Source organism: Schistocerca cancellata, chromosome 3 (assembly GCF_023864275.1).
Source record: "Schistocerca cancellata isolate TAMUIC-IGC-003103 chromosome 3, iqSchCanc2.1, whole genome shotgun sequence".
Lineage (NCBI taxonomy): Eukaryota > Metazoa > Arthropoda > Insecta > Orthoptera > Acrididae > Schistocerca > Schistocerca cancellata.
Window position 1 is genome coordinate 537,556,069 of NC_064628.1, and position 18,356 is coordinate 537,574,424.

At 42.4% G+C, this 18,356-nt stretch overlaps 1 protein-coding gene across 1 annotated transcript in view; it reads left to right on the forward strand.

The window, feature by feature from the left end:
* The window catches only part of LOC126176790 (protein yellow-like), a 120,022-nt gene that overhangs the window by 24,784 nt on the left and 76,882 nt on the right, over window positions 1-18,356 (forward strand). The window contains exon 2 of the mRNA XM_049923962.1: window positions 1,887-2,069. Within this exon, the coding sequence (XP_049779919.1) occupies window positions 1,887-2,069 (183 nt within the window). The remainder of the gene's footprint in view (window positions 1-1,886; window positions 2,070-18,356) is intronic.

An 18,356-nucleotide genomic window follows, 5' to 3' on the forward strand; every position in this document is an offset into this window, starting at 1 on the left:
CAGACTTTGGAGGGAAATTCAAATCAGTTTGTTTTCCTTCCGCCGAATCGGCCAACTTTTTCACACAAGAAACATAAACAGTCAGAAACCGGTAAGTTTACTCCAAGAAAGAAGGATTTTGCGGTACTTTGATCATGAAAAATGACAAAATAGGGATATAATTTGGAACATATGGACTGATCCCGCAAATTCAATAGCAACAACAAGTAGGCCGAATCTGTCGGAAATCTTAGGCATAAACTATAATCTCAAAACAAAAATCTGTTCAATTGAGGTGGGGTATCTTATGCATAAGGTTACAGTAATGAATCTCTTTTGAGTTGCTGTACTTGGGCGTTAGCTATCTAGGATTTATTTGTACTCCTTACTAGCGTTTTTATGCTGGTTGGGTAGGCTTCTGTTATATGAAGTGGTTTTCAAATGAGGTTATTGGTTTCAGCTTTCCAGTGCTTTAGGTGTTCAGAGAATCTTATTCGAAAGTTAACGTTCGTCTTTCGTACTTATGCTATTAAGTTTGATTGCTTTTATTTTACAATTTCGCAATCAACAGGTTATCTGTAGGTAAACGGTATATAATTTTGGTGTCCGCAGCTCGTGGTCGTGCGGTAGCGTTCTCGCTTCCCGCGCACGGGTTTCCGGGTTCGATTCCGGGGGGGGGGTTCAGGGATAGGGATTTTCTCTGCCTCGTGATGACTGGGTGTTGTGTGATGTCCTTAGGTTAGTTAGGTTTAAGTAGTTCTAAGTTCTAGGGGACTGATGACCATAGATGTTAAGTCCCATAGTGCTCAGAGCCATTTGAACCATATAACTTTGGTACATCTAGTTTTACAGGTGATAAGTAAATTGGTTGCATTATTATATAGCTACACTTTTACATACGTCTGATTTGTTTCGACTACGATGCGATATCGGTTATTGTGTCATTTGTTTGTTAGTTACATTCTATTGTTGTCACTATAGTAATAATACTTGGTTATCACTACATCTGACCTACTACTTTATATTGCTGTCAGAATATATTCTTTATATTGGTATTTTGGGGACTGTGCTTTATGGTTACAGGCAGTACTATTTATCATTGCTGTTGTGTAGGTGCATGTCCAGCATGTCCATATGGCATAGCTGGATGCTGTCATTGTAATCTATTTTCGTAGACGTATTTCGGTACAGGCTGTTTTTTATGGACATACAAAGATCAATACCTGCATAATAGTTCACTAGTTGCGTTTGTGAAGCATTTTCTAATGACGGTCAGCAAGATATTCTGTGGTTTTATTATTATAGAGGTAAATTTGATTTTCATTTGGGTTTTATGGCTAGATATTTAACGCACCTCCACAGCACCATGTAACCAGGAAGTGTAAGCCAGTAATTTTCTTTTTTTACTTTTGCCTTATACCTATATTTTAACTCGTTTATAATGTTAACTGTTTTAGATGTTAGTCATTGACCCTTCTGAAGATAAAGTCTAAAAAACGTTGAAACCTAGGTCAAGAGGTTTTCAATAAACCTTGTGCTACTGCAAATGATTTCGCAGTTTATCACCTTTTTCTATACGAAGAGTATATTACATTTGATGTCTCTACCCAGCTTCAAGATTCTAAACTTATGTGAAATAAAATGTTTTTACAGTACAGCAGCAATTTAATTTTGATTTATTTCATTGAAAAAGCACCGTTACCGGTTTCGTGTTTACACATTCGTCGTCATACAGCTGTCGATGTGACAATGTACAGCGGATGAGCGCCTTCCAAAGAGTCTAGCACCCTTGTCGACGCCGTACCCTTTAAAGAGTGTTTTTTTCTTGCAGTGAAAGAAAAGCGCTGTAGCACTGACAACAAGGCAGCCATCCGCAAGTGAATGACGGCTGGGTGCTCTCTGTGCAGGTACGGAGACGGGCAAGCTAGTGGAGCGGTTCGCGTGGCGGCAGCTCGACTTCGCCTACCCCGACGCGCAGTCGCGCCAGAACGCGCTGCGCACCGGCGACTTCATCCCAGAGAACAACCTGCCTGTCGGCATCGAGGTCTGGGGCGACAAACTCTTCGTCACGGTGCCGCGCTGGAGGCAGGGTGAGTCGCAGCGACAGCCACCATAACAGCAGACGGCGTATAATTCGAGCCCTCACGATTAGTTTCTAAAGCCCACTACTTCCTTTTTGTAGTTGTTTTGCTAAGGGTTGCAGGTCCACGGCTTCATATGATGGCTTACGAGGAGACAGCGCCTACTCGTCATCACCTGTCTCATGCAGGGCTTGGCCGGAAATGGACATGACAGAAGTAGGAGCTGCAGATCGCCGAGCGTTCACAAAAACATAACTTTTTTGGCCTGGGTTGGGCGAGGGATGAGACATTTATGTTAGCACAGCTTATAGACAGCGGATGGAAAGAGTTCAGAATGGCAATCCGAGGTTATGTTATGTTATGTTATGTTAACCGGGGACCTAGAAAAGACGGAGAGGCTCCGTCCCCGCCGCAGCCGCAGTGGTCCGCAACCCCACGACGACTACCGCAGTCCACTTCACCCCTCCACCGCACCACACTGAACCCAGGGTTATTGTACAGTTCGGCCCCCCGTGGAACCCCCCCCCCCCCCCCCCCCAGGGAACGTCTCACACCAGACGAGTGTAACCCCTGTGTTTGCGTGGTAGAGTAATGGTGGTGTACGCGTACGTGGAGAACTTGTTTGCGCAGCAATCGCCGACATAGCGTAGCTGAGGCCGAGTAAGGGGAACCAGCCCGTATATGCCGAGGCAGATGGGAAACCGCCTAAAAACCATCCAGACTGGCCGGCTCACCGGACCTCGACCCAAATCCGCCGGGCGGATTCGTGCTGGGGACCGGCGCTCCTTCCCGCTCGGAAAGCCGTGCGTTAGACCGCACGGCCAACCGAGCGGGCAGTCTGAGGTTAGTAGGATGAAGTCCCTAGGAGAGAAATTTCTTTTATTTTCATCTTTTACGTTACTTACACTGAAAATAAACCGAAATAATGCTCAGTATATTAGATTTTTTAATATTTTCATAAAGTGCATGAAAATGAAACGCAAACGAAAATATGAAATTGCAAACAAATTTCCAAGAAAGCTTCAATTACAGTGCTTTGTTGTAAATTTACTTGCAGAGTCCTCGTGAACGCTTAAGGTGCAAATTTATTTGCAATCCCTAAATTTCCTTTGCCTTTCCTCTTCATTTTAGTTTTTTGGGGTACATCTACACCTACTACATCTATACTCCGCGAGCCACCTTACGGTGTGTGGCGGAGGGTACTTATTGTACCACTATCTGATCCCGCCTTCCCTGTTCCATTCACGAATTGTGCGTGGGAAGAACGACTGCTTGTAAGTCTCCGTATTTGCTCTAATTTCTCGGATCTTTTCGTTGTGATCATTACGCGAGATATATGTGGGCGGTAGTAATATGTTGCCCATCTCTTCCCGGAATGTGCTCTCTCGTAATTTCAATAATAAACCTCTCCGTATTGCGTAACGCCTTTCTTGAAGTGTCCGCCACTGGAGCTTCTTCAGCATCTCCGTAACGCTCTCGCGCTGACTAAATGTCCCCATGACGAATCGCGCTGCTTTTCGCTGGATCATGTCTATCTCTTCTATTAATCCAACCTGGTAAGGGTCCCATACTGATGAGCAGTACTCAAGAATCGGACGAACAAGCGTTTTGTAAGCTACTTCTTTCGTCGATGAGTCACATTTTCTTAGAATTCTTCCTATGAATCTCAACCTGGCGCCTGCTTTTCCCACTATTTGTTTTATGTGATCATTCCACTTCAGATCGCTCCGGATAGTAACTCCTAAGTATTTTACGGTCGTTACCGCTTCCAATGATTTACCACCTATGGCATAATCGTACTGGAATGGATTTCTGCCCCTATGTATGCGCATTATATTACATTTATCTACGTTTAGGGAAAGCTGCCAGCTGTCGCACCATGCATTAATCCTCTGCAGGTCTTCCTGGAGTACGTACGAGTCTTCTGATGTTGCTACTTTCTTGTAGACAACCGTGTCATCTGCAAATAGCCTCACGGAGCTACCGATGTTGTCAACTAAGTCATTTATGTATATTGTAAACAATAAAGGTCCTATCACGCTTCCTTGCGGTACTCCCGAAATTACCTCTACATCTGCAGATTTTGAACCGTTAAGAATGACATGTTGAGTTCTTTCTTCTAGGAAATCCTGAATCCAATCACAAACCTGGTCCGATATTCCGTAAGCTCGTATTTTTTTCATTAAACGTAAGTGCGGAACCGTATCAAATGCCTTCCTGAAGTCCAGGAATACGGCATCAATCTGCTCGCCAGTGTCTACGGCACTGTGAATTTCTTGGGCAAATAGGGCGAGCTGAGTTTCACATGATCTCTGTTTGCGGAATCCATGTTGGTTATGATGAAGGAGATTTGTATTATCTAAGAACGTCATAATACGAGAACACAAAACATGTTCCATTATTCTACAACAGATTGACGTAAGCGAAATAGGCCTATAATTATTCGCATCTGATTTATGACCCTTCTTGAAAATGGGAACGACCTGCGCTTTCTTCCAGTCGCTAGGTACTTTACGTTCTTCCAGCGATCTACGATAAATTGCTGATAGAAAGGGGGCAAGTTCTTTAGCATAATCACTGTAGAATCTTAAGGGTATCTCGTCTGGTCCGGATGCTTTTCCGCTACTAAGTGATAGCAGTTGTTTTTCAATTCCGATATCGTTTATTTCAATATTTTCCATTTTGGCGTCCGTACGACGGCTGAAGTCAGGGACCGTGTTACGATTTTCCGCAGTGAAACAGTTTCGGAACACTGAATTCAGTATTTCTGCCTTTCTTCGGTCGTCCTCTGTTTCGGTGCCATCGTGGTCAACGAGTGACTGAATAGGGGATTTAGATCCGCTTACCGATTTTACATATGACCAAACCTTTTTAGGGTTCTTGTTTAGATTGTTTGCCAATGTTTTATGTTCGAATTCGTTGAATGCTTCTCTCATTGCTCTCTTTACGCTCTTTTTCGCTTCGTTCAGCTTTTCCTTATCAGCTATGATTCGACTACTCTTAAACCTATGATGAAGCTTTCTTTGTTTCCGTAGTACCTTTCGTACATGATTGTTATACCACGGTGGATCTTTCCCCTCGCTTTGGACCTTAGTCGGTACGAACTTATCTAAGGCGTACTGGACGATGTTTCTGAATTTTTTCCATTTTTGTTCCACATCCTCTTCCTCAGAAATGAACGTTTGATGGTGGTCACTCAGATATTCTGCGATTTGTGCCCTATCACTCTTGTTAAGCAAATATATTTTCCTTCCTTTCTTGGCATTTCTTATTACACTTGTAGTCATTGATGCAACCACTGACTTATGATCACTGATACCCTCTTCTACATTCACGGAGTCGAAAAGTTCCGGTCTATTTGTTGCTATGAGGTCTAAAACGTTAGCTTCACGAGTTGGTTCTCTAACTATCTGCTCGAAGTAATTCTCGGACAAGGCAGTCAGGATAATGTCACAAGAGTCTCTGTCCCTGGCTCCAGTTCTGATTGTGTGACTATCCCATTCTATACCTGGTAGATTGAAGTCTCCCCCAATTACAATAGTATGATCATGAAACTTCTTCACGACGTTCTGCAGGTTCTCTCTGAGGCGCTCAACTACTACGGTTCCTATGGGACCAAATTACTGAGATCATCGGTCCCTAAGCTTACACACTACTTAATCTAACTTAAACTAACTTACGCTAAGGACAACACACAGAGGGAGGACTCGAACCTCCGACGGGGAGATCCTCGCGAACTGTGGCAAAGCGCCCAAGACCGCACGGCTACCCCGCACCGTGCCCTTTATGAAAGCATACTAACGCCACCTCACTACCCTCGGATTACCATTCAGTACTGTTTCCGCTGCGCCACCTGCTGGCTGGAAACTACACTAACCTAAGTGGCTGATGCCTTTCCCGATCAGCTCTAAAAATGCTATTTTTTTTTAACGTTTGGCCATCTGTATCTCTCACTTTTGTCGCTTTCATTTCTGGCCAAGCCCTGCATATACCATAAATTTGGACGAGATCGATAACGACGAGTAGGTGCGGTCTCCTTGTCAAGTGATCTGAACTGCTTCAATAACAAACAGGAAATATGCGTAACGTTTGTTTATTATTTTTAGCCTCCAGCACAATATAAAACTCACGTGTCTGCTCAGCTTCATTGTGTCCGCCACCACTGTTGCCACCTCGCTATTACTCAGAAACGAATATACGCGGCCGTCAAGCCACTAGCTTTTACTGCATTCACTCTGCTAGGGACAGCGAAAATTTACTGAAAACCTGCCCAACTTCAGCTCAGCAACTGTTTTTACTAAAACTGTGGTCTGCGAAGTCTTTATTACAGTGTCATCCCATTCAGGATCAAAAAAAGGTGTATGTTAAATCAAATTCTCGCTTGTACAGTTGCAAATGACTCTGGAGGACCATTTTGGGCAAGGTTCATTAGATCGATGTGCGCCTCTGTAGTTAAGTGGTTAACGTGGCTGATTGCCACGATTTTTCCCTGGAGGGAGGAATGGAACGGAGTCCACTCAATTTCATGGTCCAACTGAGGAGCTACCTGAATGAGAAGTAGCAGCTCCAACGTTCGCAAAACCGAGAACGGCCGCGAGAGCGGTGTGCTGACAACATGCCTTTTCATACCGCATCCGTATGACGCCAGATGGCAGAGGAAATCAGTGTGGACGGTCGGCAGCGCAGAGTCCTCTGCGTCTGATGGCGGTGTTACAGCAGAACGAAACAGAATCTGGAGGCCCCCACAGATTACCGGTTCGTTCACATGCAAATAATGTCTGTAACATACATTATGTGACAGGTACAAGTACAGATATTTTCATATGAGGTACTTAATGTGTACTCACCTCAATCTGTTGGTCGTTTTTTATTTGCATCGAACGGTCTTGACACAAACACGTCACAAACTCTACGACCTAATGCTTTCTGCATGGCCGTAACTGCACCTATAAGTCGACTACACTTGTAAATATAGACTAACCATTTTGCGCCCACGTCTCCACAGTTCAACACCTGGCTTGCTGCCCAAGGTAAAATTAGCATTAATGCTTTGTTCTTGCCACATGCCCTTGGAGGTACCATCCAACCTAAAAACATATGATTTGTAATGGCTATAATTATTGGTCCGTAAATGACGTACATACTGATGTGATGTTGTTCAATACACCGTCCTCAGTCACTAATGGAAATATCAACTCTTATACCCGCCTGTATTGACTGGGTTACATGGGAATAGAAGGGCTAGAAGCAGACAGAAACTAAAATCATTACAAAAAAGAAAGAAGAAAAATAAAGCAGAGTAGGGTCACATGTATATCAAATTATTGCATTTCATTATTACATTACATAGGTGCATTCCAATTTTGCTAAGGCTGAAAAAAATGTGTGTGAAATCTTATGGGACTTAGCTATTAAGGTCATCAGTCCCTAAGCTTACACACTACTTAACCTAAATTATCCTAACGAGAAACACACACACCCATGCCCGAGGGAGGACTCGAACCTCCGCCGGGACCAGCCGCACTGTCCATAACCGCAGCGCCTCAGACCGCTCAGCTAATCCCTCGCGGCTGCTAAGGCTGAGAATTTCGAAAGAAATCAATGCATTTTTATCACTGTTTTAATTAGTTAATAGAGGAGAAAGTCTAAACATAGGCACAGGTGTAATTATGGGCATTCCTCTCCAAGGAAATATGGGAATTAATACAAATTAGAGGATAGGACTGTAAACGGAGCCGCTTCTTGATAGAAGGTAGCAGTGAACAAGTGGAACTTTTACGTATTTCAATAGTGTGACTGCAACGTCGGTTATTGTGTGAATAGGTGTTCGTTCTGTATTGCAGAGGTTTGACAGCTGTGTCAACTCATTTTCTTTTCGTGTCCTAATGGTAAGTTTAAAATAGTTTCCAGTGATATGCAGAAATCAGAATCTTAGGCTACTCTTACAAGCATGTCTTAGTCACTCATGCCTTATACTGTAGGTTGCATGTGACAGTGGTCACATTGCTAGGCCGGGTTGGAGGAAATGTGGCCTCTATTTAAAGGAGGGAGGGGATCATAATTACACTGTCTTCTGGGCAAGTCTACTTTAGTACCCAAACAGCTGAGGTAGCAATAAATGGGTTCAATGTAAGTGGGTTATACCCTAAGAACCGCTATATCTTCACCGAAGCTGGCTTTCTACTGAGTTGGTTGCAAGAGAAACTTACTCCACAGTAGAAAATTAACTTTCTAAATAACTTGCTCCTGCCCTTGCTTTCCTGGACCGTCGACATTATCTGCCTCTCCTTCAATTTTTCCTGAAAGACAAGCACTTCACGTTTTAGCTATGCCAGTTGATGAAGCTATTGGATCACTACACTGTTCCCCACAGACATCAAATCTAGTTTTTTCCATCTCCTGCCCCCAACATAAAGAAGAGAACCACGACTCGGGGACGCATATCAGAAAGAGCCTACCTCATCACTGGAGTGCCATGCAAGAGTCAGTTAAGTCGCTTGAAAAAAGTGTCGTTAAGAAGAGACCGTTCAGTTTTTCCGGGGCTGGAGGCCAGTTAGGGATCAGCTGTGAGAAGACAAGAGACCTTCAGATTTGATGTTCATTCAAAATAATCTGTAGACTAGACTACCGTTTGTACTGTTTTGTGCAGTTTGTCAAAACATTTAAAAAATTGAAGTTTCTCATAATGTTAATATGGCGTGAGTAATAAATGCACAATGGAATATGACATACAACCAAAAAAGTTTTCGAAGAACTGAAAATGACAGTCTTACCTGTGCAAGCCGGTCAATAAAAGCAGTTTTGAGCTTAATCTTGACTATAAAAAAATTAATTTACATTTAAAAAGGTATTTTGTACTTTTTTCATTAGGCCCTGTATTTGCCCTCCATTTTTATAGTGGTATTACATGAAGTTTTCGACTATCTTCGTTGCAGAATAGAAATAATTGATATTTATCACCGCTTTGCCGCCTATCAGTTAGTAATCTTCTTGTAGTAGTTATCAAAGGCCAAAAACCTAGAAATTCTCCAAAATAAATTACCTTTAAGTCAAAACCAAAAGTTGTTGTCGTTGTTGTGGTCATCAGTCCTGAGACTGGTTTGATGCAGCTCTCCATGCTACTCTATCCTGTGCAAGCCTCTTCATCTCCCAGTATCTACTGCAACCTACATCCTTCTGAATCTGCTTAGTGTATTCATCTCTTGGTCTCCCTCTACGATTTTTACCCTCCACGCTGCCCTCCAATACTAAATTGGTGATGTCTTGATGCCTCAGAACATGTCATACCAACCGATCCCTTCCGCTAGTCAAGTTGTGCCACAAACTTCTCTTCTCCCCAATCCTATTCAATACCTCCTCATTAGTTATGTGATCTACCCATCTAATCTTCAGCATTCTTCTGTAGCACCACATTTCGAAAGCTTCTATTCTCGTCTAAACTATTTATCGTCCACGTTTCACTTCATAATGTGGCTACACTCCATACAAATACTTTCAGAAACGACTTCCTGACACTTAAATCTATACTCGATGTTAACAAATTTCTCTTCTTCAGAAACGCTTTCCTTGCCACTGCCAGTCTACATTTTATATCCTCTCTAGTTCGACCATCATCAGTTATTTTACTCCCTAAATAGCAAAACTCCTTTACTACTTTAAGTGTCTCATTTCCTAATCTAATTCCCTCAGCATCACCCGACTTAATTTGACTACATTCCATTATCCTCGTTTTGCTTTTGTTGATGTTCATCTTATATCCTCCTTTCAAGACACTGTCCATTCCGTTCAACTGCTCTTCCAAGTCCTTTGCTGTCTCTGACAGAATTACAATGTCATCGGCGAACCTCAAAGTTTTTACTTCTTCTCCATGAATTTTAATACCTACTCCGAATTTTTCTTTTGTTTCCTTTACTGCTTGCTCAATATACAGATTGAATAACATCGGGGAGAGGCTACAACCCTGTCTTACTCCTTTCCCAACCACTGCTTCCCTTTCATGCCCCTCGACTCTTATAATTGCCATCTGGTTTCTGTACAAACTGTAAATAGCCTTTCGCTCCCTGTATTTTACCCCTGCCACCTTCAGTATTTGAAAGAGAGTATTCCAGTTAACATTGTTAAAAGCTTTCTCTAAGTCTACAAATGCTAGAAACGTAGGTTTGCCTTTTCTTAATCTTTCTTCTAAGATAAGTCGTAAGGTCAGTATTGCCTCACGTGTTCCAACATTTCTACGGAATCCAAACTGATCTTCCCCGAGGTCGGCTTCTACCAGTTTTTCCATTCGTCTGTAAAGAATTCGCGTTAGTATTTTGCAGCTGTGACTTATTCAACTGATAGTTCGGTAATTTTCACATCTGTCAACACCTGCTTTCTTTGGGATTGGAATTATTATATTCTTCTTGAAGTCTGAGGGTATTTCGCCTGTCTCATACATCGTGCTCACCAGATGGTAGAGTTTTGTCATGACTGGCTCTCCCGAGGCCATCAGTAGTTCAAATGGAATGTTGTCTACTCCCGGGGCCTTGTTTCGACTCAGGTCTTTCAGTGCTCTGTCAAACTCTTCACGCAGTATCTTATCTCCCATTTCGTCTTCATCTACATCCTCTTCCATTTCCATAATATTGTCCTCAAGTACATCGCCCTTGTATAAACCCTCTATATACTCCTTCCACCTTTCTGCCTTCCCTTCTTTGCTTAGAACTGGGTTGCCATCTGAGCTCTTGATATTCATACAAGTGGTTCTCTTCTCTCCAAAGATCTCTTTAATTTTCCTGTAGGCAGTATCTATCTTACCCCTAGTGAGACAAGCCTCTTCATCCAATACATTTGTCCTCTAGCCATCCCTGCTTAGCCATTTTGCACTTCCTGTCGATATCATTTTTGAGACGTTTGTATTCCTTTTTGCCTGCTTCATTTACTGCATTTTTATATTTTCTCCTTTCATCAATTAAATTCAATATTTCTTCTGTTACCCAAGGATTTCTATTAGCCCTCGTCTTTTTACCTACTTGATCCTCTGCTGCCTTCACTACTTCATCCCTCAGAGCTACCGATTCTTCTTCTACTGTATTTCTTTCCCCCATTCCTGTCAATTGTTCCCTTATGCTCTCCCTGAAACTCTTTACAACCTCTGGTTTAGTCAGTTTATCCAGGTCCCATCTCCTTAAATTCCCACCTTTTTGCAGTTTCTTCAGTTTCAATCTGCAATTCATAACCAATAGATTGTGGTCAGAATTCACATCTGCCCCAGGAAATGTCTTACAATTTAAAACCTGGTTCCTAAATCTCTGTCTTACCATTATATAATCTATCTGAAACCTTTTAGTATCTCCAGGATTCTTCCAGGTATACAACCTTCTTTTATGATTCTTGAACCAAGTGTTGGCTAAGATTAAGTTATGCTCTGTGCAAAATTCTACAAGGCGGCTTCCTCTTTCATTCCTTCCCCCCAATCCATATTCACCTACTATGTTTCCTTCTCTCCCTTTTCCTACTGACGAATTCCAGTCACCCATGACTATTAAATTTTCGTTCCCTTCACTACCTGAATAATTTCTTTTATCTCGTCATACGTTTCATCTATTTCTTCATCATCTGCAGAGGTAGTTGGCATATAAACTTGTACTAGTGTAGTAGGCATGGGCTTTGTGTCTATCTTGGCCACAATAATGCGTTCACTATGCTGTTTGTAGTAGCTAACCCGCACTCCTATTTTTTTATTCATTATTAAACCTACTCCTGCATTACCCCTATTTGATTTTGTATTTATAACCCTGTAATCACCTGACCAAAAGTCTTGTTCGTCCTGCCACCGAACTTCACTAATTCCCACAATATCTAACTTTAACCTATCCATTTCCCTTTTTAAATTTTCTAACCTACCTGCCCGATTAAGGGATCTGACATTCCACGCTCCGATCCGTAGAACGCCAGTTTTCTTTCTGCTGGTAACGACGTCCTCCTGAGTAGTCCCCGCCCGGAGATCCGAATGGGGGACTATTTTACCTCCGGAATATTTTACCCAAGAGGACGCCATCATCATTTAATCTTACAGTAGAGCTGCATGTCCTCGGGAAAAATTACGGCTGTAGTTTCCCCTTGCTTTCAGCCGTTCGCAGTACCAGCACAGCAAGGCCGTTTTGGTTAATGTTACAAGGCCAGATCAGTCAATCATCCAGTCTGTTGCCCCTGCAACTACTGAAAAGGCTGCTGCCCCTCTTCAGGAACCACATGTTTGTCTGGCCTCTCAACAGATACCCCTCCGTTGTGGTTGCACCTACGGTACGGCCATCTGTATCGCTGAGGCACGCAAGCCTCCCCACCAACGGCAAGGTCCATGGTTCGTGGGAAAAAAAAAAAACCAAAAGAGGCGTCCATATTACCACCTTCTTCTCTACAAATCAAAACATTGCCTTTTAGATTAAACATGTTAGCTGTATTGATGTATTGGTCTCATACATCGACTGCGAAGTCTCAATTGCTTTAGAATACTTTTTATAGAAATTGTCAAAAAGGAATCTGAGTACAGCCCTCGTATCATGCTTGGTGTAATTAGTTCGTAGGGGCTGTCCCCCTAGTCTATTACGTCTCTGCGAATGAGAGGTGGTTCTGAGCTTCACTAAATGTCAATAATGTTAGGGATAGTTTCGAAACAAGAAATAAATTGCGGAAACCTGACTCAAAGAATGGAAGCTGATCACGTAAACATAAATATGAAGACTAGTATGAAAAAAGATAGATAATTTCATATAATTTTATGATGTACTCGTGTCTGTTATGTTCCATTGGAACTGACATTTATTATGATGAACCAAGAGCCTCTGGTCTGAAGCAGTCGATTACATAGAACAAATGAAAAAATCTCCTTTCATAAAAAGGAGAGAAAGAAAAGGTATAGCTAGTGGCACTGTTACAAAGCATTACATGATGCATGATGGTGCCGATAGCAGAAACGAATTTTTTTCTCTATAAGGGAAAACTGTGTCCGATAGAAGAGCTAGAAGCAGCACACACCAGCCAAACTACAGTGACACATTAGGAAAAACTAATGATTTTGTCTTACATGTATGCATATATTTAGGCGCTAAATAACACTCACCTCGTGGATTTCGCTGTTCTGAGCCCGCAAACTACAACTATTCATCCCTGAATGTCAACTTCGAAGCCTAGACATACCGATGAAAACAGCCATAGAAATCTTTCATCTAATTCTACACATATTCTCCTTTCTAAATCTAAACAAGAACGGAACAATATGTAAGCTTGCTGGCGAAAGAAAGGTTCGATTGGGCCATAAATGGCAAAAAAAATTCAGATATTAGATTTAAATATAACCGAAAAGATAACTTAAACAAAACATGCTTGTGACGAGTATTTACGGAACAAATTTATCCCTCGCTTGCAGAAAATTTATAGTAGGTGAACTCACAATATCAGACTTCTCTCTGAAACTTTTCTTCCCTCGTCGCAGTCTTCCATTCTCTCAAACAACGCACAGTAACCTGGAACGAAGTGTCTGTACGTTGCGCTGGCGAAACAAAGTCATTCCGCGCAAGAAGTCACGGCATGCACTTCCGCATAGCACAGATGTCTCAATACAGGCGCACGTAACATTTAGGTCCAAGGCTTCCGGCCACTAATTGCTTCACGGAAAAAAGAAAAAGGAATACCCACCTCGCGCGTCACCAAAAGTGTGCAACAATCTACGTACTCTGTGAATGTGTGTGCTTTTCATACTTTTCTTGAAGTGTGGTTGGAGGAGACTGTTCTACCTGGATAGGTGTTCTAGACGTGTCGTTAACATTTTCTCTCAGGAACGGTTTGGGTACTGATATCTGATTTAGTGCCTCAAGTAAAAGCGGTATTAGTAAACATTTGACCCTACATCTCACAGAGATAATAGGAGGCAAACAAAGGATTCAGTTGGAAAAAATTACGTCACCGAACAAAACATTAGTTATAGCTTTAAACATACACCCCCGTCGCTGTGTATACCTTTTATACCTTGTGTAGGCGATACTACCGCCATCTGTTTATGTGCACATCGCTTTCTCGTGACGTTTGTAACCTCGGTGTAGGAGCGTACTGAATATTACACAAACCTTGTGATTGGATTGAAGAATTTCTAGCAAACAGATTACAGGATGTCTTTCTGAACAGCAAGTGATCTTCAGACTTAAGAGTAACTTCATGTGTGCTCCAGGGGAGTGTTCTAGAACTATTACTTTTCACAATATGTAGAAATGAACTGGTAGATAACATCGGAAGTTCCATGGCGTTTTCATGGATGATGCTGTTTTGTACAGATAAGTCGTGACAATAGAAATTGTAGTGAAATGCAGGAAGACCTGCGGAGGATGTGCGTCTGGTGCAGGGAGTAGCCATTGACCCTCAGCACTAACAAATGTAATGTATTCCAAATACGTAGATAGAATCACCTGCTGTTGTACGATTATACAATTGCAGGGCGATCACCGGAAGCAATTACTTCAGTAAAGTACCTAGTAGGACGTTTACGGAGCGATCTGAAATAGAATGACCACATAAAATTAATCGCGAGTAAGGCAGATGACAGACTAACATTCACTGGAATAATTCCCAGGAAATGTCGTCCATCAACAAAGTAAGTAGCTTACAAAACACTCGTTCCACCAATACCTGAGTACTGCTCGTCAGTATGTGATCCGTATCACACAGAACTGTAAGAGGAAATAGAAAAGATCCAAATAAGTGCTGCACGTTTCGTTACTGGTTCATTTAGTAAGCACAAAAGCGTCACAGAGATGATCAACTAACTCCAGTGGCAGACGCTGCAAGGCAGTGTTCTGCATCACAGTGTATAATACTGTTCAAGCTCTGAGAGCGGACGTTCCTACAAGAGTAGACAAATGTATTGCCTCGCGAAAAGACCACCAAGATAAAATTAGAGAGATTCGAGCCCGCACGGAGGTTTACAGGCAATCTTTATTCCCGCGAACTGTTCGCGAATGGAACAGGAAAGGGGGTAGGGGGCGGGGGAGACAATGGTGCAGAAATTACCCTCCGGACACAGACCGTGAGGTGGCTTGCGGAATGTAAATGTAGATATAGATAGAAACAAGTCATTTATAAGTGGCTTGATCTGGCGGTGCCACACTTGAACAAAGTTTTGAACTTTCTTCTTTGTCAGGGTGAGACCATTACGAAGGTTAAGAGCGGTATTATACGTCAGTATCCCGATGTCTTCTAGGAGTGACAATTTTTTTTTGTCCAGTGTGCTTATGAACAAGCACTAAAGCAGTACTTACCCGAAGTATTACAATTATTTTACTACACGTGCTAAGCATAGACAACGAAATAATTCATTCCAGAAAGGAGAATCGATATTACAACGTTTCAAGTCCAGAGTGTTCACTTTTTCTGGGTCGTCAGTCTTCTGTGTGCTCTGACGTAGCCCTCCACGAATTCTTTTCCCGTGCCAGTAGGACTCGTGTCTTTGCCTCGTCAGTTATTCGCTGCATGTATACCAACCATCTGGATGTATTAGCTTTAACTATCAGAAAATGTATGATATTTGTAAAATCCATCACACACTACGAAAATATCACATTTACTTCAATATTGTGTTTGTAACAAGATGACACTATTTCAGAGCTATGATAAACTAAGGACTAAAATCACGGGGAGTGCTCTACCCACTTGAAGACGTTAGAGTATATTGCGGCTAGACGTTGGGTATGGTGCTAGTGTAGGCACGATATCTGAGCAGTCCCTTACACACAGCTGTGTGCTGACCACGGCAGCACATCGCGAGTGAACCGACTTTGAAAGTGGAGTGATAGCCGGTTCGATATACGTGGGTCATAGCATATCGGCGATTTCTAAAGAATTTTGCGTTCCTGAAGACAACCGTGTCTAGGCTGGATCTACAGTACCGTAGAGACAACGCCTCCACACGCGTAAACGCCCGCACAGGACGACCGGGAAGTGTCTGACGACCGGACGTTTCGTTACTTCCACATTGTCATACGAGACGATCGACGATCTGATGTGACTCAAGTCTACCGCCGACTTGAATGTGCGCCGTCAGGAACCCACTTCTGACTGTACGGAGACGAATGCGCACATAAGCTGCAGTAGCCGACGACTGACCCGTGACCCACTCACTCTAAGGTTGCGAAGTGCGTCATAAATGATGCTGGATGGCGCAGAAACTCGCATGAACGACAAATGCGTACTACGTCCAGCATCGACATCAACGTTGACTTACGACAAGGACAGCTACAACGAATTTCAACAACACAAACAACTCTCTATAACGAACAAACAAGACATGGACAGGTATAGGTACTAACGGAGATATAGCCTACAGGCACAGTACTTATTCCAGTAAGCGTTAATTGCATTCCATTTATTTATTCTCCTACAACCCCGAAATGGTTCAAATGGCTCTAAGCACTATGGGATTTAACATCTGACGTCTTCAGTCCCATAGACTTAGTACCACTTAAACCTAACTAACATCATCATCAGGACATCACACACATCCGTGCTTCAGCCCCGAGAATGGATTTAGAGACGCCCTTCGTAAAGGAAATGAGGAGACTGCAAATTGGCTTCCATATTATTTTCGCTTACAGATTTCTTCTCTGTCATATATTGGAGCAATATGGTAGAAATTAACGTGACTCTGCAACACAGATTGCTCCACTCGTTGCTCGTATGGAATGAGAAGTACAAAATTAATTCAAACATATTATAAAAATGAATGTACTTACGCATATGTATTTGATGTCTCCTCCAAAACCAGTGGACCTATTTCAGCCTAACTTAGTAGACATATCACTTATTATCTGTAAATCTTCTATTAGGGTGGGGATAATAACGTAGAGAAGAAGGGGAAGGAAAATATGGCAGAGGGAGGGAGAAGAGGGGATGGGCAGAGTGAGGGGGAGGAGGAGATGGACAGAAAGACGGGGAAGGAGATGGACTAATAAAACTGGAATAAATACATACCCTGGCATCGCCGGATACTCAGCTAGTAAATTAATAAAAGAAAATTACTGTATCAGCGCTCCTGCATCCTGTTTGTTGAAGTTTGTCCATCTCTGCACAGACATGATAATTACAGAAACGTTTACAGTGATAAAAATCTTGTAAATCAAAGAGTTCCGCTCACGTTGTATGGTTAACAAAGAGTCGCCACATCGAAAAGAAAAAAATGACACATTTCTTAGGGTCGAATCCTAACATATATCCGTAGAAATTACCAGATCAGGAAAGTGTATTAACATGTAAGTATAAAATTTCTGTCAGCAAACCAACTTTTAAAAATGCAAGAACTTTACTGAGTATGCAGTGTTAAGCAGGACGCCATCGACAAAATGTCCTAGGTTGTTCAGAGGTATTCTGCGAATATTATGACGTAATGGACGCACAGAGTCTAGTGGCTCGTCCACATAGTAATAATGTAATTATGATGTAATCGGTTCATTACGCCAAATACTTTTGTTTCAGACTGCAGTATTTCATCGCCACAAAACTTATGGAACCGTTTTTTCGCAGGCGCCTTCGTACATGTACGAAAGTACCAAGATGTGGCTGCCGCCGATGCGGAAACAGCTCGGCAGAACGCCGTTGCGTCGCACTTTCGTTGCATTCAGTGAATCCATAGATGAACCCACAGACAAGATGCAGGTCGGCCAACCTATCCATAGCACTGCTGTGTATCATTGTTAACGTACAACTAACACCGTCGGAAAAACAAACGCTAGGTGGCACCGAGTAGTAATGTATGCAATCTTGAGAGCGAAGAGTAATGTAGGAATTACTGTTGACGACAGCAAGATCGTAAGTGATCGGAACATGTTTTCTCCTAAACAAGACATACAACGCATATCGTCGACATCTGCACACTTGTGGAGATATGTTTAATGCAATAGAGATACTAAAGCAATTGTATATTAGAAATCAAACGGGATGCAGTTGTGCTCTATAAAGGCACGAAAGATCACGGGAAAAATTTCCCTGAACAACCCGCGAAGCTTTGTCGATGGAGGACAGGTACTCCCTATAGATCTTACCGTCTCAGGGCTCCGCATGAGATTTCAACTGTTACGTCTTTGTTTTGACGTTAGCTAAGAACTTTTTTCTATATTTCTATCCCCTGATCCTACTAATGAGAGCAGGCCGAATTGTTGTAGAACTTGGACATTTTCAAATGACGGCCAGCTGGGAGTGAGGCAAAATGGTTACAGGTGTTAGAGTGGGATGTATCTGAGGCGGGACGTTGTTGACAGCCCAGTATTTACCTAGTGG